This window comes from Pecten maximus, chromosome 7 (assembly GCF_902652985.1).
Source record: "Pecten maximus chromosome 7, xPecMax1.1, whole genome shotgun sequence".
Classification (NCBI taxonomy): domain Eukaryota; kingdom Metazoa; phylum Mollusca; class Bivalvia; order Pectinida; family Pectinidae; genus Pecten; species Pecten maximus.
This window is the reverse complement of record NC_047021.1, coordinates 30188497-30214802: the sequence shown is the minus strand read 5'-3', so window position 1 is coordinate 30214802 and position 26306 is coordinate 30188497. Positions and strand designations below refer to the sequence as shown.

Below are 26306 nucleotides of genomic sequence, written 5' to 3'. Positions count from 1 at the left end.
AACAATTAAGTGTCCAATACATTTATCATTGTGTCATTTCCAGTTGATCTTTTTTACCAGCAGATGAAACTTTACTTAGAATTGTTGGTGGATGTCAGTGTGTTTGTAAATTTAACTTAGAATGTTGGTGGATATCCGAGTGTGTTTGTAAATTTACATAATCTGTCTTTGATCAGATGAGGAACTAGATATGAAAATGTCTAGCATTTCAATTATTTTTTAAATCCTATTAGTCCGAATAAGGACCAACGTTTAATTCTAATTTATATTCCACTGGAATGTTTATTAAAATTCCTAGACATTTTTTTGATATCAAACTAAAGTATCCAATTTCAGTGTTTATTGTGGTTTGAATTCAAGTGTTTTGAGTTAAATGCTAAATTTTGTTTATACAATACTCCGTTACGACTGTGGGATAATGTTTAATCAAATCAAAATCAGGTACTAGAGGACACTAAATTTTTTACATAATTTATCTATAGATAATGCTGACACTTTCCTTTCATGATCATACATGTCGGTATTTAGTTTGTTCAAGGTCCAATATACATGGAATATATTAATCTCCGACAGCTGAAGTTTTTAAGGTTCATCATGTTTCCTTCTCTATTAACGTATTTCACGATCTCTCTAAATAGCTTAACCCTGCTACGTAATGGGGAAAATGATTTTTACAGTTGAAGTTGTGTTATCACTATTTCTTGAGAAGTACTGGATGGATATTTCTCTTACTTCACTATTGTAGGTTCCCCTTGGTCCCTAGTAAACGTTGTGCCCATTAAATTTCAGGTCTGATTGGGAAAACAAAATGGCCCACAGGTGGCCATCATGGATTTTGAAGGTTGAAAACTTTAATGATACATTTTCAGAAAGTTCTTCTTAAATCTTTCTTAGATTTCATATACAGGTTTCCAATGTTATCAAGTGATTAAGAGGAAGAGAGGAAATAACGGAAAACTAGAGAAAGTATAAGTCTATTCATATCTGAAGTTCAATGGTCAGGGTGCTCTTGTATGAAATATATATTATATCATCATATGCCATATTATTATATATTTTATATATAAATTATTTATACCCAATTAGATATTGAGGATTCCTTTTTTTAACACTTGACACAACTTTGACAGGAAAAGTTATGGTATTTGGAGAATATGTGCAAAATCATCCTTGTATAATCTGTCAGAGTTGATCCAACTTGATAAGTATTTGGTGTGATTCAGCATTCACAAGGAAAATAAGTCACAAATAATTATAAGTCCTCTTGTAGTATTTACACATATGGATCAGACAAAAAACGAAAGACTGATAGGACTAATTTGAATGCCTGCAAATAAGCCCCACCTCAACAATGAACATGGCAAGCCCTCTTTGCATCACACGTGAAGGGGACTTGAAATGAGTGGGTTATTGCATAAAACAACCATAATTTAAAAATTGACTCGGTGACATCTGATAATTTGATTTGGTATCACCAAAGATCATAATTGACCTGACTGTTTAATCGTTCAAATTTACCTAAAATACTAATGGTTCCATTAATATTCTTAGTGGAAAAATTTTTTATGACCGAATTAGACTTCATCTCAAGTACATATTTGACTTATTCTCAATGTAGAATTGTCTCGCAAGTTTTGAAGAATTATTGCCCACTTTCACTTTATGCAACATGTACCGATTATTATTGAACGTCCATCATTTTAAATGAAACAAAATTAGAGGTACATATATCTCTACTTTAAAGACATGATTTAAAAGTTAGAATTCGTAAATTGATCATGTACAGACACTCTGACTTTAGAGCCATTTAAAGTTTATTGTATTTGAAACAATAAATTAAACATTTCTTTCATCATTTCTTGCATGCTTTGTGTTGGAGTCGTACCAGAGAAGGTTGGTATCCTAGCAAACCATGATTGTTAATGTCTCGAGGGACCATAAAGTATATACATGACGCGAATCAACGCATTTATGTTTCCAATAAGAAAATTACTGAAATGACTTTACGTATATGACAGCTTAGCTGTACTTGAGAGATATATATATGAGGAATTTGTAAAGGTAAACTCTCCACCTGAGCCATGTTGCCTCTAGGATGGTGTATTTACCAGCCGGCGTAGTTACTCAGTTAGACAGGTGCACCACTGGGTGATACGTGTTATATAAGTATTATCCATAAGTACATATTACATCACTGTTGACTGATTATAGAAACTCCAAACAAACCTGGAGATTACTAGAATAAACTGTTTGTACGTGATATCACACAATATTTCCATTACAACTCCACACTCTCCCACAGAGTATCGCGATTGTCCCTCTAAAGGGTCAGAATACGTCCCAGCTCTTCCTCCAGGGAGGATTTGCTTTCCATTGAATATAATGCCACTTAATATCACACAACAGCATTGATCTTAACACAAACTTGTTAAACTATCGGCCTCCAAATCTTCTTGGTTTCAATTTGTCTTCAGGATATTCTGTCCTTTCTGATCTTTTGTTTCCTATTGCCTAAAAGTAAAGGTAAATTACCTTGCTTTTGTTTTCATGTTGAATGTTCTATTCACGGAAGGAACTGATCTAGCTTTGCTTTCTGCTTGACATGCATCTTTGAATGAATGCTAGAATAAGGTTATAGCCTATTGTCTAAGGAAGATACATTATAATCAAGTTAGTGAAGTGTGAGTGTATGTCTATTATGATACGTGATGTACTGCATTATTTGCTATCAAAAATACAACTTTAAAATATTTGTAGAGAACACACAACTCTAGGCTCTCATACTTACTGAGCTTTAAACATTATAATGTCCTGTATTGTAGTGGAGAAGACATGTGGTGCTGTCTATTTCTCTCTGTCTCTGTCTTTCTGTCTGACAACCTTGTCATCTGTATATTTTGGTTAAACAGTGATTTACCCTATCATATCAAATATAGATCATTTTGTCTATCTTTCCTGCTTCATATGGCATTAGTTGGCGCTTGTGTTTACCATATTAACCCTGCAATAAGCTCAGGGGCCCAACACATACTTAGTACAGTACAATGAAATTTGTTCAGAATCTTACTAAAGAGCAATAGTTTTGTGTTAAGGCATGCAGTTATAAGATCAACTGGACAAAGGGTGTGATGTAGCGTCCTCATCTCTCTGTCTCTCTGTCCGTCATCATATCTCCATTTAAACAACTTCTCAGTAACCAAGAAGCCCAGGGTAATCATATTGGGCCAGTAGCATGCTGGAATAAAAGGCAGGTTTGTTCAAATGAACAACCTTGACATACTTTCAAGGTCATATTGGTCAAATGTTTTAATGGGTTTTTTTAATGACTGCTTCTCAATCACCAAGAGGCCCAGGGTTTAGCTATTAGTAGAGGGCTGCCAAGGTTATTCAAATGAATTACCTTTACCTACTTTCAAGGTCAGGAGTGTCAAATGTTAGATAGCTTCTATTTCTCTTTCCGAATTGCCAAGAGGCCCAGGATCAAGACATTTTTTCAATAAGATGCTGAGATAAAGGACGACTAATTTTATTCAAATGAATCTCTTTGACATACATTCAAGGTCACAGGGGTAGACTGTGTTTAAATCTTTAGATAACTTATCAATAACCAAGAGGCCCACTGGTCATAATATGCAGCCAGTAGCTTGAAGTTGGGATAAAGAACTACCAAGTTTGTTCATATGAATGATCTTGACCTAGCTATTTTTCAAGCTCACAGGTGTCACATGTGTTAAAGTTTTCAAACAACTTCTTCTCAATAACCAAGAGGTCAAGGGTCAAGATATTGGGCCAGTAGTATGGCAGGATGAAGGTCTGTCAAGTTTGTTCAAATGAAAGACCTCGACCTACTTTAAAGGTCACAGAGATCAAATATGTTTCATCATTAATTGACTGAATAAGCATTAGAGACCCAAGACAAAAGCATTTAAATTAGCAATGAGTATGAATAAACTTAACCTACTGTTATGATTTTAATGAAGAGGCTATAAAAACATCTACCTAAATGATTTAGGTCATCCATCAAGTTGTTTAAGTAGCAGGTGAGCGATACATGCCAATCAGACTCCATATCAATAAAGGATAATTTTTTTATTCAAAATTAATTTGGATATGAAATGGTTCCTTTCTCTCAGCTGTCCTTAAATGCCCATGTATTAAACTGATTAATCACGCTTCTCTTCACTAAGACCCTGTTAAGCCACCTACACATTCCATAATACTTGTTCAATATATAGTTATGCAGATTTTACCTATTATAAGTACCTGTATAATGCCCACTTTCTTGTTTACTTAAATTGGCATACAGGGCCCAGAGTTTATACGAAAATATCTTATCTAGAAAAGAAATCGGTACGAATTGTTCAAAGATATATATTGTAACTAATTAAAGTTATATGTGGTAGGTTGTTATGACACCTCCTGACGAAACATTGAAGTTGTATGTGGATAACATGTATTACTTGTTTAGGACAGGTTTTTAATAGGAGTGCTATAATTGGATAATTCACTACAATCAGGAAGTTATGTACAAATTGTATACCTCATTGATTTCTTATAGAACTAAATGTATCAAATACTTAATTTAAGTTTAGGAATGACAACAGTTGGGAAAGGCAATGAATATATGTAAAATATATCTTCTTTGAAATTTATTTAGTATTTGTGGCAAAGTCTGGCTATAAGCAGATATGTCACAGCTAGATTCTGAATTATGTGTATTTTATTTGCAGATTGCATTTTAAATGTCATCTATCAGCAAACATCTTAAATGAGTTTAAAAATTAATGTTATTAATGGTTAGAATGGTTTTAAATGTTTGTCATAGATATAAAGGATTTTCCCCCTATATCGATAGCGAGTCTATATAGCGACGGTTGTATTAAGTATGATTTCCCCCCTATATCGATAGCGAGTCTATATAGCGACGGTTGTATTAAGTATGTAGCGGTAATCAAATCTGTAATGTGACCAGACATCCGTCTAATAAGATTGCATCATTTAATTTTTTTTTTTTATCAAGTCGATCATAGTTATCTTAATAACTTAACTGGTCTGAAGGAATTTGCATGTCTGGGAACAGTTAAGATTCAGTTGAAATATTACTTGCTTTGATATTTTAATTCATTTAACATTTAAATTGAAAACTATTTGATGACAAAATTACCTACTTTTATGACCGTGCTAAGAGAAATTTAGAATTACCTATTAATTCATTTTCTTGATTTTCTAAAAAATGTTATACTTAAAGTTTTATCTAGATTTTTTCTTATTGACATTTATTTATCTGTTTCAATAATGTTTGCTTAAAAATATCACACACTTTGTAATATCAAAGGATTGAACAACAAACATAAAGCCAACATAACATTTCCCCTGTAGTCCCCCCCCCTCTCCCCCCCCCCCTTTTTTTTATAAAATCAGAAAATTTTAAAATGCTGACTGAAATGATTTTAAGGGAGATAATGAAATGATTTTAAGGGAGATAACTTGAATATATTACACAGGTATAATGTTCTAAGGCAGCTGATATCCTTAAGAGAGTTTGAAACCTTATGTGTGATTCATGAAAAGGAAAGTAACATTATATATAGGGTTATATGTGTGGATGTATACCAATGTGTACAGACGTGATCGACAGTCGGAGGAATAAATGGCTATTATATGTTTGTGTGATTTGAATTTAATGACATGGAATAACAGTTATAGTGTTGTTCAGGTTTGATATACACATGCATGCTAATATAAATCAAGGGAAAGTTGTATATCTACAAGTTTATTTACCTGTGTTTACTTACATCTCGATAGTATATCTATGAAGTTTACCGTTTTTGATAGAGGAATTTTATGAACAAGTGAACTTTTAATGTTTTTATTTTGGTGTTGCTAAGCATTTTGATTTATTTCATAACTCAATGATGTTCAGACAATCTAGAATACTGGGTGTGTGTGTCATTTTCCGTTTGTATACAATTGCAAGGCTAACAATACTGAAATAGTTAGAATCGTTTAATGTCTGTAATGGATTCAATTGAATTAAAGTCTGGTCAATCTCAGTTTAATTTATTGCAATATTTTTTTCTTTTTACGAAAATGTACATATTGATAATCTGAACAGCTAAGAGGTAAATACACAACCCTCTTTAATGTTGAGTGGGTAAGCAAGAATTTTTTTGGCATAGCCGTATAATTTTCTTTTGGCCCCGGATATGACGCGACAGGTGGCGTTACTGGTCAAGATGAAGTATGTGATTGGTCAATGTAGCGGTAAATGCAAAATGCAGATATGCAGTTAGAGACGAAACAAAATTAAGATTGAATGCAAGCTGAATAAGTGGATGTATCTATTCAAATGACACATTAATAGAATCATATTCCTGATTGAAATGCAGTCTTATTATCACAAAAAATGATTCAAACTGATACAATTTTGTTATCTGTGCTGAAACTGCGCATTACTAATTATTTCGTTAATTTATTTCACCAGCAGTTTTGCATTATAACCACCAGCATTAAAAATATGCCGTTTATCTTTTTTAAAGATATTTCTTGTTGACTTGTTGAGGTTTTAAATTTGGACCTCTGAGGGACACTGAGATCACGGACCATCTGTTGTGTTTGTGTCCTTGGGAAAGACACTTTCTTCTGCTCTGAATAACATTTAGGCTTCCCATGTAATGTTCGGTGAGGTAACCACCAGCTGCTACAAGGAAGCCTGCCACAAAACGACCCTAGCTCATAGTTTCACTGTAGATTCTGATTAAGTTTGCTCTTAGACAATAAATCTTGTCTAGTGTAACATCTACAAGTCATTAGAATTATTGACATGGCATTGTCTAAACAATATATTCTCAACGAACCTTGTCTGAAAGTCAAACTGACTTTGTCTGGACAATATATTCTTGATCAACCATATCTGAAAGTTATACATCACTAACATGCATATGTAGTTAATGAAATCGTTGGGATTCATTGAGTGGAAAATCTCCTATAGTACGGCTTCAAATAAAGCATAATAGGGCAATATTGTTACCGCCCAGTTAGCTTACTGGTCAACACAAAAAATTCATATAAAAATATTATTTCAATATTCAGAATTAAAATTGATAACTTAGATAACATAGCGATTTAACATTTCATAAATTGATATTTGAAGATGAGAAATATGAACATATAAGAAATATTTGTGGGAAAAATATAATTGTGAAATTATATGTTACCTTAATTGATTGATTAAGCTAACAAATCTTTGACTTGTTTGGCCAAGTGCTACACAATGCAGGCCTATATTTTGTCAGTTCAGGGCATTAGGACCAGTCATGCAAAGAATATAGATTATTCATAAGTAGTTAATTATATTTTCTACAGACCATTGATTAAGTTAACCTGACCTTTTCTGTACTGAAATCTTTTCAAACCAATTGGAAAGAGTTATGACTCAAAGTAAATCATGCAGTTATAGAAATTCTGGTTGTACACAAATATATTTCATTAGTATACCTAATGGAATCTCATTTTGTGATGGAAATCTTTACCTATTTGGCTATGTTTTTTTTATATTTCTTAAGTTTGTTTATTTTAAAATATTCCCAGAAGGTCTTTGTTTGTTCACTTAAAAAAAAATTAGCAATTTTAAAATGTCTCCATCACCCATAATAAGTCCATAATTGTACCTACATCTAGAAGCTACTGTAGTTCATTCAAAATGATAACAAAGGCTATTTCTTTATCCTGCAATAAGACAACCACCTACTTTGAGTTGGAGTTATGTCCTGCAATAAGACAACCACCTACTTTGAGTTGGAGTTTTGTCCTGCAAAATGCCCACCCTCTAATTTGGTTAAGATTTTTGTTCTGCAATAGGCCAAGCCTCTTATTTGAATCCGAGTTTGTCCTGCAATAGGCCAAGCCTCTAATTTGAATCCGAGTTTGTCCTGCAATAGGCCAAGCCTCTTATTTGAATCAGAGTTTGTCCTGCAATAGGCCAAGCCTCTAATTTGAATCCGAGTTTGTCCCGCAATAAGTCTGTCCTCAAATTTGAATCAGAGTTTGTCCTGCAATAAGCCCAGCCTTTAATTTGAATCAGAGTTTGTCCTGCAATAAGCCCAGCCTTTAATTTGAATCGGAGTTTGTCCTGCAATAAGCCCAGCCCTCTAACTTGAGTCTGAGTATAATAAGCCCTGAGTCAGAGCTTGATAGGCCTAACTTTGAGTGAAAGGTTTTGTGTAATAGATTCCTGGGCTTATTACAAGATAAATTTGGTAATGTAAGAATAGCCTTTAATATGAAATGCTAGATATATATAGGTTCTATAATCCTTATAAAGTTTGACAAAAACTTTGCTTGTTTGATCATAACCATATATCAATTGTCACTGGAAACATTTCTATGACCATGATTTCTACGATCTATCTAATGTTTGTTTTGTATTGATAGCTCAGTATTATACGGTAAAAACTTCTGATCTGTCTGTATGTACGTAAAGAAACAAGAATGGTAATTTACATGTGTATGTTATACATAATGTAGAGCCAAGAGTTAGAAAAGTAATGTTGTACGCTAAAAACCAAAACTTAAATATTTAACGAGATCAAGTCTTTGCTAAAGCTGTTGCCTAATTTCTTTTCAAGAAAAGACCTGGTCATTATCTCCCGCAGGTTTTCTGATTTGCTTGCCCCTCCGAGCATGTAGTCCTATTGTACAGTACCCACTTAGAGATAATTATAGAAACGCTGTACAGAAAAGTGTCAGTGGTATTGGGGTCGATAGGTAATGATACATGGTTGTGTGCGAACTATTTCACTTGGGGGTGTGTATAACTATGAATGAAATTCAATTGCCTTTTGTTAATATTCAATTCCAACTTCTCAAACTGTCATTTGAGATTATGATGAAAGTATTCAATTGAGTTTCAAAAGGTTTGTGGTTTAAAGTAACTTTATTCATTGAGACTTGATTTTTACTGTGGTATTTATAGATAAGTATTTATCATTAGTAGTTGTGTAACCATGGATTTTGTTTATATATATATATACATTATAGTCAGAAACTCTGTTGTTGATCAGGCACTTGTCTCTCTCCTGCATAGTAAACGAGTTCTCATAAATATTTAACAATAATTTCAAAATTATTATTATAAGAAAATACATAAGATTATCGTTATATATTCACAAATACTCTTTCTATATATATATACTGTAATTTCCATTCTTGACTAATAACCAAATACTAATTATTTGAAATAAATGTAATAATTTATGGAGAGAACTTTAATATAGGCTTAGCCTGATGTTCAATCCATTTGATTATCAATAAAATATGTTGAAATGAAATATATATATATATATCACACTTACTGAATTACACACATGAAGTGAAATTTAAAACTAGCTTTAGGTGTATGTCTTTTAAACTCAAAATGAAAAACAGATTAACAGAAGATTTTAAATTCTGACAGTCATGACAATTATTGATGAATAAGATTTTAAGATTTAAGATCCTTTTTCATGTAGAGGTGATTGGAATTTAAATTTTTGTCTAATTGATTTGCATCATCTGAATTGAAGAGAGGTTTGTTGGATTTCATTTGAAGAATTAATTTTACATTTGTCAGATGTAATTGAAGGCCAATATAAGATCAATACTTAGGAATTAATCAACTGTCAAAAAATAAAGCATATTTAAGGGACAATACAATATCTGTTAGCCCCTCCTTCTTTCTGCCCACCTGTGTGTCCCCTAAATTTCCACTACCAGCTGAACAGATTAGATTTACACTTGAATGTTTCTTTAGTCATGTGTCCATAATCTAAGACTCTGTCACCTTCAATTTCTAACTTTGATATACATGTACCTCCTGGAAAGCAGAATATTGGAGACTGCATACGGATTTTGTACCACAATCACTATTTACAGAGTTATAGCCCTTTTTTCATCATTCACCAAGTATCGTTTTGTTGAAAGATATCTGTTTAACCAAGTTACAGCCCTTTGTTCAAATGTTACACTGATGTTTGTTTGGAGATCAGTGACTGTGGATTGCTCAACATAAGCTTCTTTGTTTATTTGTATGAAATATTTGCTCTAGTAATTAGCCACCTACTGGTGGAATCGGTAACCATAGGGATGTACAGTCAAACTTGTAATAGCGGACACCCTTATATAACGGACACCTGTCCATAACGGACACTTCCAGGAATCCCCAATGAAAATCACTATATAAATATCATGTATATAACGGACACCTTCCTAATGCGGACAGCGGACACTTATTTTTGTCCGTAAAGTTGTTAAAAATTCCTTATAACGGACACGTGAAACCATAGCCGTGTTGATATTTGTGTGTAAAACGTTTCTAAATAACAAGCAAATCCTTAATTACTCAACTCCCCTGGCAGCAATGCTAACTTAGGAAGCCACTTCATCAGTCACTAATTGTCCTGTTACCTGTAAGTTGCTGTAACAATGGGCAGTAATTACAAGAGAGTGACCGATCGCCATCGGCAGAGGTGTTTGTTTACTCAATCGGTGACAGCTAAGCTTAGCCATTCAACCATAGCCTAGACAACAAGAATGGTCAGGGGGTAATTAAATCATTATCAAGACCAACAAAAGAGGGACAAAGCAATAGTTATGTCTGTCATAATTGTTTTACTTACAAAATCCACCGTATGCAAATCTGACAGGGCATGACAGGCACATGGTTGTCAGCCGCCATTTTCTCACACTCGGAACTCCTCGGAATATGACTACGTAACCTATTAAGAACAGCCGAAGAGTTCCGAGTGTCTTTGTATACACTATACTAATTTACTGAACCAGAAAACGGTATTTATTAATTAAATCCCTACATGGATTTCAGAAAATATGTCTCAAAATAAATGCTTAGGGATTATAATTATCAGAGGAAAATGCACTTTCATTTATAAAGAGTTAATGTTGTAATAGAAAAGATATTTCAAACATATTTATTTTCCAAAATATTGAGGATTAATGAAAATTGTTTTTGACTATGTTGAGTATTTGTCTGAATAGATATTCAGTATAGTATGATATTGTGAAGATTGGTTTAAAAACTATAGGCTTAATATAAATTATTAAAAATATCAACTTCAATTTTTGTGTCAGATGAATGATTGAAAATTAATTAAGCATTTATCTTTAATTATTTGTCTTTTATTCATTTGTTTAAGTGTTTAAATATAATAAATCAGGAGACATATAGTGTACTATAAACAGACTTTGGTTTGTTTCTTCGTTTATAAGGGACATAACTCGTTGATCCTCTATATAAAGGACACCTCTCTATAAAGGACACTTTTGTCTTGTCCCTTAGGTGTCCTTTATAGACAGGTTCGACTGTACTGTGTTTGTCCGCCTGTCCATTCGTCCCTCTGTCTCTCTGTCCATCCATTGTCATTTTCATTGTATGATATGTCACGTCTTTACAGTATGTCCTATAGTTTGGCATGTCTTCCCTCTCATGACCAGTGTACAGTGTAAAGGTCACTACAAGATCAAAGGTCGGATTGCTTAAGCAATAATAAAACTTAAAAGCTCCAAGTGCAAAGACAACACAGTATGTTGTAGTTGGGGACATGACCAGGCTTTGTAATAATACAGAACAGCTTGTTATTAGGATTTTAAAATTGTATACATACGTCATATTAAAATTTTACTTGATATAGATTGTGTTTATATATAATGTTATCTACTGTAGTGCCCCCTTGTGGATCACCAATTGATCGTATAAGAAATCCAGCACTGTCCTTTTTAATACTATGGTCATGGGGTTTAATGGCAGAAGTGTCCACTATGACAAATTGTCCAGCTAAAATGATTTAAATAGTTTACCCATGTATATTATTAATAAGGTTGAAATGAAATTCATTTGAATTATGACAGGTGCCCCTCTTTTCAATACATGACCTTTGCTATCTTGGGTACATTATAAGGTTATGTTGTTGAGGTCATTAGTGTATGCTAACAGTACATTCTTTCATCAGTTTAAAACTTATATTGAAATTCATCAAACTTGTCTATTTCAAATATTTGTCATATTTGTCTATTAAACTAATGTAGAGCTAATGCTGTTGAGCTGATTTCAATCATTCATTATGATAATTTTATTCATTTTAGCTGCAATCTTCAAAATCTCCGACTTTAATCCCCAGTTTATGTGTACACAGATTATACTGTATGAGAGTTACTTTCCTGGGGGTGGAAGTCTGGTGGTGTTGTTATGATGTACCTTCTGGTCTACCATATTTACCTATGATAAACCCATGACTGGTAATAAGCCCACCCATGTCTGCAGCGGTTCATCTGGAACAGGAATATAATATATATGTGTATGACAATAATAAAAAAGTCTTTATAAAATCATTATTTTTTTTCAGCCTGCTTATAGTGAAAAGCCAAAAATATTAGAACGAGGATCTTACACACAAGCGGCTCCGATAAAGGAGAAAAAACACTTCCGAAAAGTTAGCGACTCAATCGGTAACAATTACAGTCCGGATGCGCGGCATCTCACGACCTCATTTATCTATGAGACAACAAAGTTCGGTAAGTATCTTTCTTTGTTTAAATGTTGACTACTCTTAATTAGTGACCATAGTGTAGAAGTCGTTCAGTTTACAACATTTTAACTATTGTAGACAAATGATCCAAAATTAAAACTTGCGGTTAATTCATAGTCTGAAAACTTATATTATCACAGGTTGACCTGGAGAATTGTTATTGATGTTTTTATTGAAGTTTTGAGAAACATCCAATGTTTACGATTTGTCACAGGTTGACCCGGAGAATTGTTATTGACGTTTTATTGAAGCTTTGAAAAACATCCAATGTTTACGATTTGTCACAGGTTGACCTGGAGAATTGTTATTGATGTTTTATTGAAGTTTTGAAAAACATCCAATGTTTATGATTTGTCACAGGTTGACCTGGAGAATTGTTATTGATGTCTTATTGAAGCTTTGAAAAACATCCAATGTTACGATTTGTCAGAAGTTGATGAATTGTTTTGATCACTCGTGTATATTGGGAGTTTAAATGATTTCAAGGTTATCAAACATTTGGCTCCATTAATCTACCGACTATCGGTCAGCGGTCCCTTAATGACGCTGTATTGACGTGTCGAGATCATTAGTTTACTCCAAAGCAAACACCAATAAGTTATATCCTATATATAGATATATGTTTACTTTAAGTAAAAATTTTCTTTTCGAATAAATTTCAATAGGATAATACTAAGATACAACCAATAGTGTGTAACTACATGATGTGTTTTTCCAAGGATATTTTTTCAATGTATAACAGAATAATTATTTGATTACTCAAGATAAAACACCCTAAACACTTTGTAAAGAAGACGTCACTTACTGAGCAGCATATATACTCAGTGCTGTGACATATAGATATATACATAAGATGTAAAAAAATTATTATAGAATCAAGCGAGTTAAAAAACAGTTATGAAGACATTAAATCTGTCATTTGAAATGTTTATATGGTTTCAAGTATGATGTTTTTCAGTTTTAAGTTATGCTCAAGTTGTATGTAGCTAGGACACAACGAGAAGCTTGAATTGTTTTAAAAGGTTCATGTAAAGTTTTGTTTGTTAAAGTGTTCAGCCCTGAGTAGATCAAAGAGCGGTATGGCATCAGCATATCATTACTCTAGACAGAATCACAGCCGGTAAATCTCATTCACATGCATTTATATGTATACATCGCTATTGAAGGAAATTAAAAACTGAAGTCTTTGAGTACATGTATATTTTTAACTTCAGTCTTTCAAAAATTGATTGATCAGAGATATCAAGGAGACACAACGACTGATTCTTAGACTTCTTGCATTCAAAAAAATTTGTAGGGGATCCATGCCATATCTTTTTGTAAAATATCATTTTATTGTAATAAAGAAAAATTGAGCTGGCTATTTGGTGTATTGTTTAGCAACACCCTAAGTTTGCAGATTACCTGTTAAATTTACGTCACACAACTTTGTAGGGTAAGGTAAAACATTGAGCCGGTGTGTGAATTATAAAATGTATTTGAAAACCGACGTAATAACTACGTATAAAAATGTTCGGTAAACATGTCAAGCTAATTCCTATAAGTCGGTGAACATGTTATATGGCCAAACTTTCTATGGTCAGTGTGTTGGTCAGGTATTGACCACGTACCAACAGTCCACTTATCTTATAGGAGAGGTGACCAAACACGGACGATGACGTTCCCTCTTATGTACAAATTAGATATTGGTCGACTTTGACATATAAGGACCTCCTGTTGATAAGTCAACAACACAAACACAAACGCAGTTGTCCCATGTGACCTCCAAGGGAAGTTGTCAGGACTTTCGGTAGTTCTTTTTAATACACTTAACATTATGTACGAGAGACTTTCATTTGAATATAGATTGTAGTAATCAGTAATCTATGTTATTGTCACATGTAAACTGTTAATTTTCCATATATACCGGTAGTGTTATTTAAAGGTTTTAAACCAGATGTAGGTGGGAATTTAATATTATTGATTTCTTTGATGTGTTCTGACAATTGATAAGAGAACATGTACAACATCAGCAGTAAACACCCCGATATCCGTACAATTTCCTTCAGAGAAAATGAATGTAATTAAGGATAGTCAATAACAGAGAGATCAGTCAGGATTTCCACCTTGCTAAGGGACCACTACATATCTCATATTACACTTGGGACAGCCTCCTTAGAGATGTGATTTACACCTGAACATCTTACACGTTGGACAGCCTCAGATATAATATTTACACCTGAACATCTTACACGTTGGACAGCCTCAGATATAATATTTACACCTGAACATCTTACACGTTGGACAGCCTCAGATATAATATTTACACCTGAACATCTTACACGTTGGACAGCATCAGATATAATATTTACACCTGAACATCTTAAACATTGGACAACCTCAGATATAATATTTACACCTGAACATCTTACACGTTGGACAGCCTCAGATGTATTTACACCTGAACATCTTACACATTGGACAGCCTCCTCAGAGATGATATTTACACCTGAACATCTTACACATTGGACAGCCCCCTCAGATATAATATTTACACCTGAACATCTTACACGTTGGACAGCCTCAAATATATATACACCTGGACATCTTACACATTGGACAGCCTCCTCAGATATAATATTTACACCTGAACATCTTACACATTCGACAGCCTCCTCAGATATAATATTTACACCTGAACATCTTACACATTGGACAAACTCAGATATAATATTTACACCTGAACATCTTACACATTGGACAACCTCAGATATAATATTTACACCTGAACATCTTACACATTCGACAGCCTCCTCAGATATAATATTTACACCTGAACATCTTACACATTGGACAACCTCAGATATAATATTTACACCTGAACATCTTACACGTTGGACAGCCTCAGATATAATATTTACACCTGAACATCTTACACATTCGACAGCCTCCTCAGATATAATATTTACACCTGAACATCTTACACATTCGACAACCTCCTCAGATATAATATTTACACCTGAACATCTTACACATTGGACAGCCTCAGATATATTTACACCTGAACATCTTACACATTGGACAAACTCGGATATAATATTTACACCTGAACATCTTACACATTGGACAACCTCAGATATAATATTTACACCTGAACATCTTACACATTCGACAGCCTCCTCAGATATAATATTTACACCATGAACATCTTACACATTGGACAACCTCAGATATAATATTTACACCTGAACATCTTACACATTCGACAGCCTCCTCAGATATAATATTTACACCTGAACATCTTACACATTCGACAGCCTCCTCAGATATAATATTTACACCTGAACATCTTACACATTCGACAGCCTCCTCAGATATAATATTTACACCTTAACATCTTACACGTTGGACAGCCTCAGATGTATTTACACCTGAACATCTTACACGTTGGACAGCCTCCTTAGAGATGTTATTTACACCTGAACATCTTACACATTGGACAACCTCAGATATAATATTTACACCTGAACATCTTACACATTGGACAACCTCAGATATAATATTTACACCTGAACATCTTACACATTCGACAGCCTCCTCATATATAATATTTACACCTGAACATCTTACACATTGGACAGCCTCCTCAGAGATGATATTTACACCTGAACATCTTACACATTGGACAACCTCAGATATAATATTTACACCTGAACATCTTACACATTCGACAGCCTCCTCAGATATAATATTTACACCTGAACATCTTACACATTGGACAAACTCAGATATAATATTTACACCTGAACATCTTACACATTGGACAACCTCAGATATAATATTTACACCTGAACATCTTACACATTCGACAGCCTCCTCAGATATAATATTTACACCTGAACATCTTACACATTGGACAACCTCAGATATAATATTTACACCTGAACATCTTACACGTTGGACAGCCTCAGATATAATATTTACACCTGAACATCTTACACATTCGACAGCCTCCTCAGATATAATATTTACACCTGAACATCTTACACATTCGACAACCTCCTCAGATATAATATTTACACCTGAACATCTTACACATTGGACAGCCTCAGATATATTTACACCTGAACATCTTACACATTGGACAAACTCAGATATAATATTTACACCTGAACATCTTACACATTGGACAACCTCAGATATAATATTTACACCTGAACATCTTACACATTCGACAGCCTCTTCAGATATAATATTTACACCATGAACATCTTACACATTGGACAACCGCAGATATAATATTTACACCTGAACATCTTACACATTCGACAACCTCCTCAGATATAATATTTACACCTGAACATCTTACACATTCGACAGCCTCCTCAGATATAATATTTACACCTTAACATCTTACACGTTGGACAGCCTCAGATGTATTTACACCTGAACATCTTACACGTTGGACAGCCTCCTTAGAGATGTTATTTACACCTGAACATCTTACACATTGGACAACCTCAGATATAATATTTACACCTGAACATCTTACACATTCGACAGCCTCCTCAGATATAATATTTACACCTGAACATCTTACACATTCGACAACCTCCTCAGATATAATATTTACACCTGAACATCTTACACATTCGACAGCCTCCTCAGATATAATATTTACACCTTAACATCTTACACGTTGGACAGCCTCAGATGTATTTACACCTGAACATCTTACACGTTGGACAGCCTCCTTAGAGATGTTATTTACACCTGAACATCTTACACATTGGACAACCTCAGATATAATATTTACACCTGAACATCTTACACATTGGACAACCTCAGATATAATATTTACACCTGAACATCTTACACATTCGACAGCCTCCTCAGATATAATATTTACACCTGAACATCTTACCCATTGGACAGCCTCCTCAGAGATGATATTTACACCTGAACATCTTACACATTGGACAACCTCAGATATAATATTTACACCTGAACATCTTGCACATTCGACAGCCTCCTCAGATATGATATTTACACCTGAACATCTTACACATTCGACAGCCTCCTCAAAAATCTTATTTACACAACAACATGTGGTGATTCTGCTTTTTTCACAGTTTCAATACTTCTAGTATATGAAATGGCCAACATAAGGTTGACCTGTCAAAACCATGTAAGTTAACATTCATTGAAAATTTGTTTGAATATATTGGAAATATAATTAACTAATTAAATTCTATTATCCATTTACTGTATGAATAGGCATTATCAGGAATTGATTTTTTTTCTAAATAAAACAATACTTGGTGTTTGTGGGAATAATTGATCCAAATATTGCTTTTAAATGGTCATGTTAACCAACTGTGTATCTTCAACAGAGTTATTGAATGATCTGTACCCTTGTAAATACATATCCCTAAAATATTGAACAATTACTGTCTGTGGTTTGGTTAGAGATTAAAAGGTCATGATGGTTTTGGTTAGAGATTAAGTTTCAGATCCGCTTTTGAAATTAATTAGAGGAGAAAGCCGTTTTATTGAATATTGCTGTACAGAGCAAACAACCAGACAATGCCTTTTGTTAAATGGGTATAAAAAACGATTACGAGGAAAACTACATACAAACACATTGTTCATTATATAGCTAGTACTTTAAACACTATTTTTACGTTTCACTAATTTCAACACTAAAAACTTTGTTCAAACAATTTGCTTTTTAAACAGCTGGCCTCTCTTGAATTTTCTACTTACCACATGCGTTATTGCCGAACATGAACAAATCTCTTGTCAGCTTAAAATCTGATGGCATTTAATAAATAATTGATATATTTTGAAAGTCTTAGCTCTTGAAGTGGAATATTTTTCCTGACCAGAATGGCAGTATCATTAATGTTTCTGTGGTTCTTATAGCACTTAGGCAGCAATGAATGAAGGAGTTTTTAATCACAGTCAAGTTGGTGTGACGATCCAGTACCCTGATTAAATGACGTTGAGTTGTATGTCACTGTGTACTTGACATTGTAAACTTGGTGACAGCATACTTTAATTTTTGTCTTCACAACGAAAGAAATTGACATAAAATACTATACCTAGTAACTCGTAGCATAGTAACACCTGAGACCTAATGTATAGTTCTAGATTAATTCCCCATAAACTATATTTATGATCCCTCTTGGAGACTCAAGTTGTCCTAATATTGAAACAATGAATATTCATATGATATTGACAAATGATATTCATTGTTTAGGTAAGCTTTGTTTTTCATGCCATGATGGATATCAGTGCCATTAAGCATTGATACCCTGCAAAGTGAATTTAAAGTTAAGTTTCTACGTGGCATTTTTATTTACAAAAAATGCCAATTGAATGAAATTCACAGCTTAACTCATTTAAATTATCTATAAACTGGTTTATACATTACAAAAAGTTATGTCACAGCTCAACATCGGAAAATTTAATGCAAGAATTAGATTAAAATAAATCGAAGTAAATCTCTATAGGAAATAATAAGTTGTTACCCTGAGGCCGGTGTCTTTAACCCATATGCTTTAATATGATCCTTTTAGGTTTAGTGTGTTACATACATTATGTATATTAACAGGATATATGATCAAGATTTAAATTTATTACTGCACAATAATTATGTTAATGTTACATTTGGATTAGGGCTTAACAGGAAATAGAATTTTTCAAATGAGCTAGATGTTTATAGATCTGGCTCACAAAGGTGTTTTGTACTGTAATGGTTATTTCATATCCAGATAATCCTTCTGTTCATTATGATATTGTATACTATCAAACATTTACATCTCCACCTGCTGTGATTTTAGGAGTCCTTCATAGGTGTTGTACAGTTTGATATACAAAATGTACTTCCATTTTTTAAAAACCACCAAGACAATTTTTAAGGGTTTCACAGGTAAGGTTTAAAATAGAAAGAGCACACAGATGCATATTACGTTTCTTAATAGTTGCTCTTATGCTTAAAGGGCAAGTGAAATTATGCTGTGGTGCGTCGTCCATTTGTAGTCTGTCTTTGAATAACTTTTTCTCAATATTCAAGAGGTCTTGAAACCTGATATGAGACACTGAGCCTACTTTCAAGGTTACAGGGGTCAAATATGCTTAAATCTTTAACACATTCCGAGCAACCAAGAAGCCCAGAGAAGTAACTGAACATTTCAGGTCCATTTGGCCTCTTGTATTTCATAAGAAAGTTGTTCATTAAAGCATTAGTTGATGTTCCATTTCTTTCCATTGTCTTTCTTTTTTTAGTTAAACATGATAATTTCATTTATTTAAAATACAGAAGTCCAACCAAACAAAAATGATGGCAAAAAGCCACCAGGTAAAAAGGTTGTTCCTAACATGCTGTTTTTACCCCACTGACATGTATAACATGGGCGTTTTAACCCTATCATAACATGTTCATCATCTTAATTGATTAGGCACGGTTGATGTTTGTTTCACTTGCAGTAATTATAGTGGGGAGTTTGTCACATCTTACACAAGAAAATGTGTTCTATCACAAATCTTTTGCAGCATTTCACCAATTGTTCCTTGTTTTTGAAGATTTTAATGACTAACACCTTTTCAGTGGAACTTTTGTAGTAAAGATAAAGAAAATCAAATAGGCAAAAATCAATAGGAAAAACATAGGAGATTTTTATAGAATTTAGAAGAATATTTCTTTCAAATGTAATGCCAGGCTTATATATTATAATAACAGCACTAATATATATATATAGCAAAACTACACATAAGGGATCCTCACAAGTGTTAGAAGTGTTGTCTTTAGACTTTGAATTTTCTTGATTACCACATTCAGCCTAACAAGTAGATTGTTGGGAAGGCTATTAAATAAGTATCTAGTATAAAGCTTGTTGAGACGGAAACTACATCTTGATATACTATTATACTAGGGGCCGCGGTGGTCGAGTGGTTAAGCTGTCCCCACACTTTATCACTAGCCCTCCACCTCTGGGTTGCGAGTTCGAAACCTACGTGGGGCAGTTGCCAGGTACTAACCGTAGGCCAGTGTTTTTTTCTCCGGGAACTCCGGCTTTCCTCCACCTCCAAAACCTGGCACGTCCTTAAATGACCCTGGCTGTTAATAGGACGTTAAACAAAATAAACCAATAAACCAAATCTTGATATACTAAGTAATGGTCCAAACGGTTCTGACTACCCAACCACAATTAACTTTTGGTCACACAGGTATCTCCCACTGTCATATAGAAAGAATGCATGTGGAAATCTGACAAAGCTCCAACTATAAGGACAGGTACTAACACATGTTAAGACTGTAGAAAGCCAAAATCTAAAGGTACCCTATATAAAAAAAAGTTCACAAGTATTGGAAAGCTCAGGTTCAGACTGTATTGCAAAGCCAAGTTATCTGAAGTTACCCTGTATAAAAAAAAACTGGTTCACATTGTATTGAACAGCCTTAGTCTATACTAAACGTACACTGTATTAAAACTTGTTCAAACTGTCTTGGAAAGCCTAAAACTTGTTCAAACTGTATTGGAAAGCCTAAAACTTGTTCAACTGTATTGGAAAGCCTAAATCTGTAGGTATAGTACCCTGTATGAAACTTGTTCAAACTGTATTGGAAAGCCTAAATCTGTAGGTATAGTACCCTGTATGAAACTTGTTCAGACAATATTGGATAGCCTGAATTTGTAGGTATACCATTTATAAAACTTGTTCAGACTGTTTCAGAAAGTTGATGTTCAGACAGTATTGGAAAGTCTAAATCTATTGGTACCCTGTGTTAGGCTCGGACAAACTGGAATTAAGCCTAACAGACATTATAAATAAACTGTCAGAACTGTCAATAAAGATCGATCTTGTCAAGGATAGAACACCATTGATTTAATGGTTGGATAAATAATTTATGTCTTACAACAAAGTACAGCCAGTATGTTGATCAGAACTTTGGTTTGGGTTTGGAAGGGACAGATCAAAGTCCCTTAATTAGGACCGATTGATTTGTCACTCCCATTCTTTACTTTCTTGTCTGAAATTAATGAAACATATACACTGTTTATAAACTTGTAATATCATCTGGTGCTAAATATCACTTTCTGTGTTTAAATCTCGGTTAAAAATCCATGTCTAGTGATATTTGTCCCTTTGATGTTTCTGTATATTAATATTAATATTTACTGTCACCAATGATTGGAAATTGATTTATTTTTTGCTGTGGAATGGATTGATAATTAAAAGGTTTTTTTTTTACAGTACACTGTATTTAATGCTTTTCTCAAGGATTGAATTAAATCAGGAAAAATACAAATGAAGATTTACCTCTGGAATAAAATTATCAGGAAAAGTATTTATCTGCTTTATAGTTTCAACCAAACTATTCCATTGGTTTTTTAACTTAAATAAAACTTAAAATTTGGACCATCAAAAATGCAACTTTTACATTGTGTTAAAGACTCGATATTTTGTAAATAATATTTGGTTTGATAAATCTCTGAATTTTTTGTTATGATATTAAATTTGGATATAGATAATATTATATTTCATATGTATTATGAAAAAATCAGATCAAGTTGTCACAATCTTGGTTTTTGAGGGTAAATCTTTTATTGTTGCAAATATTCAATGTAAATGTAGTCGTTGGTACTATTGGTGCTACATGCAGTGTAATTCATCTTAAATTCTGCTGTAGATATCACAAAATCACAATACCTATTATCTATTTCTAATGAGGTACAGATTACACCTATTATCTCCTTCTCTTTCATGTTTATAACTACCTTTCTGAACTTCACGCTAGCAAATCGGATAAATATCCATATTAATACTGTATATTAAAACAGATTGTAAAAATTTTGTTCGCCATTATTACTGGTAATTAGCTAGTGATTCAACAGAGTGCTATGAAGGTTATGTTCCTCGGAATATCATACCTGATCTATTGACTCACAGATATATGGATATAATTTTTGAGGTCTTCGATCTCGGTAATAGGTTTGTTGGGTACAGTTACAAGCTATTTATTATGGTTTTTTTCCTGATTTTGAGGGTATTTATGAGAAACTTGTATTACATGTACAGAAAGGCGACATCACACCTTGACTTCACTCATTGAGTCACTTCAGGTTCACCAGGAAAAGATTTTTTTATGATCAATAATATTATTGAAATGAGGGTATTGTCAGTTTAAATACTATCTGATTGATCAATATGTGTTACCACTGATCAATTTTAAGTTAAAGCTTACATTTCTAATATCTCCTAGGTCTGTGGATGGTATCACATAGAACGTGTACAGGTAACATTGATCGCTGCTAATACTATTTGTAACCATTGTACAATATAATGTTATTTGTGTGACAATAGCTGTTAGTCTATTATATTATAAGTGAGCTAATATTAGTCCTGAGCCCCAACAGTACAAGCAGACACTGTTTCAAGTCAGATACAAGATGGTTAATAGAGTTATAGCCCTTTGTTTTATACTATACACCCTTAATCTGTCAGTCTGCCTGTCCCATCTGGTATCCAGAAATTATACAGAGTTATGGCCCTTTGTTTTATACCACACACACTTAATCTGTCAGTCTGTCCCATCTGGTATCCAGAAATTATACAGAGTTATAGCCCTTTGTTTTATACTATACAAACTTAATCTGTCAGTCTGCCTATCCCATCAGGCATCCAAAAATTATGAAGAGTTATGGCCCTTTGTTTTATAATATACACACTTAATCTGTCAGTCTGTCTGTCCCATCAGGTTCCCAACAATTATACAGAGTTATTGCCCTTTGTTTTATAATATACACCCTTAATCTGTCAGTCTGCCTGTCCCATCAGGCATCCAAAAATTATACAGAGATATGGCCCTTTGTTTTATGATATACCCCTTAATCTGTCAGTCTGTCTGTCCCATCAGGTTCCCAGCAATTATACATAGTTATTGTCCTTTGTTTTATAATATACACCCTTAATCTGTCAGTCTGTCTGTCCCAGTTTTATGCTATACACCCTTAATTTGTCAGTCTGTCTGTCCCACCAGGTTCCGAGCAATTATACAGAGTTATTGCCCTTTGTTTTATACTATACACCCTTAATCTGTCAGTCTGTCTGTCCCATCAGGTTCCCTGTAATTATACAGAGTTATAGCCCTTTGTTTTATACTACCCTTAATCGGTCAGTCTGTCTGTCCCATCAGGTTCCCAGCAATTATACAGAGTTATTGCCCTTTGTTTTATAATAAACACCCTTAATCTGTCAGTTTGCCTGTCCCATCAGGCATCCAAAAACTATACAGAGTTATGGCCCTTTGTTTTATAATATACACCCTTAATCTGTCAGTCTGTCTGTCCCAGTTTTATACTATACACCCTTAATCTGTCAGTCTGTCTGTCCCATCAGGTTCCCAGTAATTTTACAGAGTTATGGCTCTTTGTTTTATACTATACACACTTAATCTGTCAGTCTGTCTGTCCCACCAGGTTCCCAGCAATTAAACAGAGTTATTGCCCTTTGTTTTATACTATACACCCTTAATCTGTCAGTCTGTCTGTCCCATCAGGTTCCCAGCAATTAAACAGAGTTATAGCCCTTTGTTTTATAATAAACACCCTTAATCTGTCAGTTTGCCTGTCCCATCAGGCATCCAAAAATTATACAGAGTTATGGCCCTTTGTTTTATAATATACACCCTTAATCTGTCAGTCTGTATGTCCCATCAGGTTCCCAGCAATTATACAGAGTTATAGCCCTTTGTTTTATACTATACACCCTTAATCGGTCAGTCTGTCTGTCCCATCAGGTTCCCAGCAATTATACAGAGTTATTGCCCTTTGTTTTATAATAAACACCCTTAATCTGTCAGTTTGCCTGCCCCATCAGGCATCCAAAAATTATACAGAGTTATGGCCCTTTGTTTTATAATATACACCCTTAATCTGTCAGTCTGTCTGTCCCAGTTTTATACTATACACCCTTAATCTGTCAGTCTGTCTGTCCCATCAGGTTCCCAGTAATTTTACAGAGTTATGGCTCTTTGTTTTATACTATACACACTTAATCTGTCAGTCTGTCTGTCCCACCAGGTTCCCAGCAATTATACAGAGTTATTGCCCTTTGTTTTATACTTTACACCCTTAATCTGTCAGTCTGTCTGTCCCATCAGGTTCCCAGCAATTATACAGAGTTATAGCCCTTTGTTTTATACTATACACCCTTAATCGGTCAGTCTGTCTGTCCCATCAGGTTCCCAGCAATTATACAGAGTTATTGCCCTTTGTTTTATAATAAACACCCTTAATCTGTCAGTTTGCCTGTCCCATCAGGCATCCAAAAATTATACAGAGTTATGGCCCTTTGTTTTATAATATACACCCTTAATCTGTCAGTCTGTCTGTCCCAGTTTTATACTATACACCCTTAATCTGTCAGTCTGTCTGTCCCATCAGGTTCCCAGTAATTTTACAGAGTTATGGCTCTTTGTTTAATACTATACACCCTTAATCTGTCAGTCTGTCTGTCCCATCAGGTTCCCAGCAATTATACAGAGTTATTGCCCTTTGTTTTATAATAAACACCCTTAATCTGTCAGTTTGCCTGTCCCATCAGGCATCCAAAAATTATACAGAGTTATGGCCCTTTGTTTTATAATATACACCCTTAATCTGTCAGTCTGTATGTCCCATCAGGTTCCCAGCAATTATACAGAGTTATTGCCCTTTGTTTTATTATATACACCCTTAATCTGTCAGTCTGTCTGTCCCAGTTTTATACTATACACCCTTAATCTGTCAGTCTGTCTGTCCCATCAGGTTCCCAGTAATTTTACAGAGTTATGGCTCTTTGTTTTATACTATACACACTTAATCTGTCAGTCTGTCTGTCCCATCAGGTTCCCAGCAATTATACAGAGTTATAGCCCTTTGTTAAATATTTTTGCTGCTGATATCACTATGTCTTAGGAGAGAACTTTGCGACACTACACCTGGTTTTGCTAGTTTCTGCTCTGAAAACAAATATTTAAGTTTTTATTTATCAATTGAATGTTGAATAAAGTAGTCATCTTATTAATTTCAATTTTTCTTATGTTATCAGAACACAGAATTTAAAAATCAGAAATTGGAATATATAGAATTTTTATATGCTTTAATCATAAACAAAATTCCTCATTTTGGAAAGGACAACCTAATTGTTCTATACAGCTGTGCCATGTTATACTTCTATTTTTGATAACTTGAAATTTGGTTTGCCAATACATTGATCAAAACAAAAGTTAAAAAAAAATGTAAGTAAGTAGGAGATTCACAGTAGGTGGACAGTGACTTGTCAAACTGTATCCAGGTAATGTAGATAGCCTTGCCAGTAAACAGTGACATGTCAAATGAGACTGTCAAACTGTATCCAGGTAATGTAGATAGCCTGGCCAGTGAACAGTGACATGTCAAACTGTATCCAGGTAATGTAGATAGCATTGCCAGTGAACAGTGACATGTCAAACTGTATCCAGGTAATGTAGATAGCCTGGCCAGTGAACAGTGACATGTCAAACTGTATCCAGGTAATGTAGATAGCCTGGCCAGTAAACAGTGACATGTCAAATGAGAATGTCAAACTGTATCCAGGTAATGTAGATAGCCTGGCCAGTGAACAGTGACATGTCAAACTGTATCCAGGTAATGTAGATAGCCTGGCCAGTGAACAGTGACATGTCAAACTGTATCCAGGTAATGTAGATAGCATGGCCAG

The 26306-nt window shown here is 34.0% G+C and overlaps 1 protein-coding gene across 6 annotated transcripts in view; it reads left to right on the top strand.

The window, feature by feature from the left end:
- Positions 1–26306, top strand: part of LOC117330532 (dynein heavy chain 3, axonemal-like) — a 141117-nt gene that overhangs the window by 16359 nt on the left and 98452 nt on the right. For all 6 annotated transcript variants that reach the window (XM_033888915.1, XM_033888911.1, XM_033888913.1 and 3 more), the window contains exon 3: positions 12396–12564. In XM_033888915.1, the coding sequence (XP_033744806.1) occupies positions 12396–12564 (169 nt within the window). The remainder of the gene's footprint in view (positions 1–12395; positions 12565–26306) is intronic.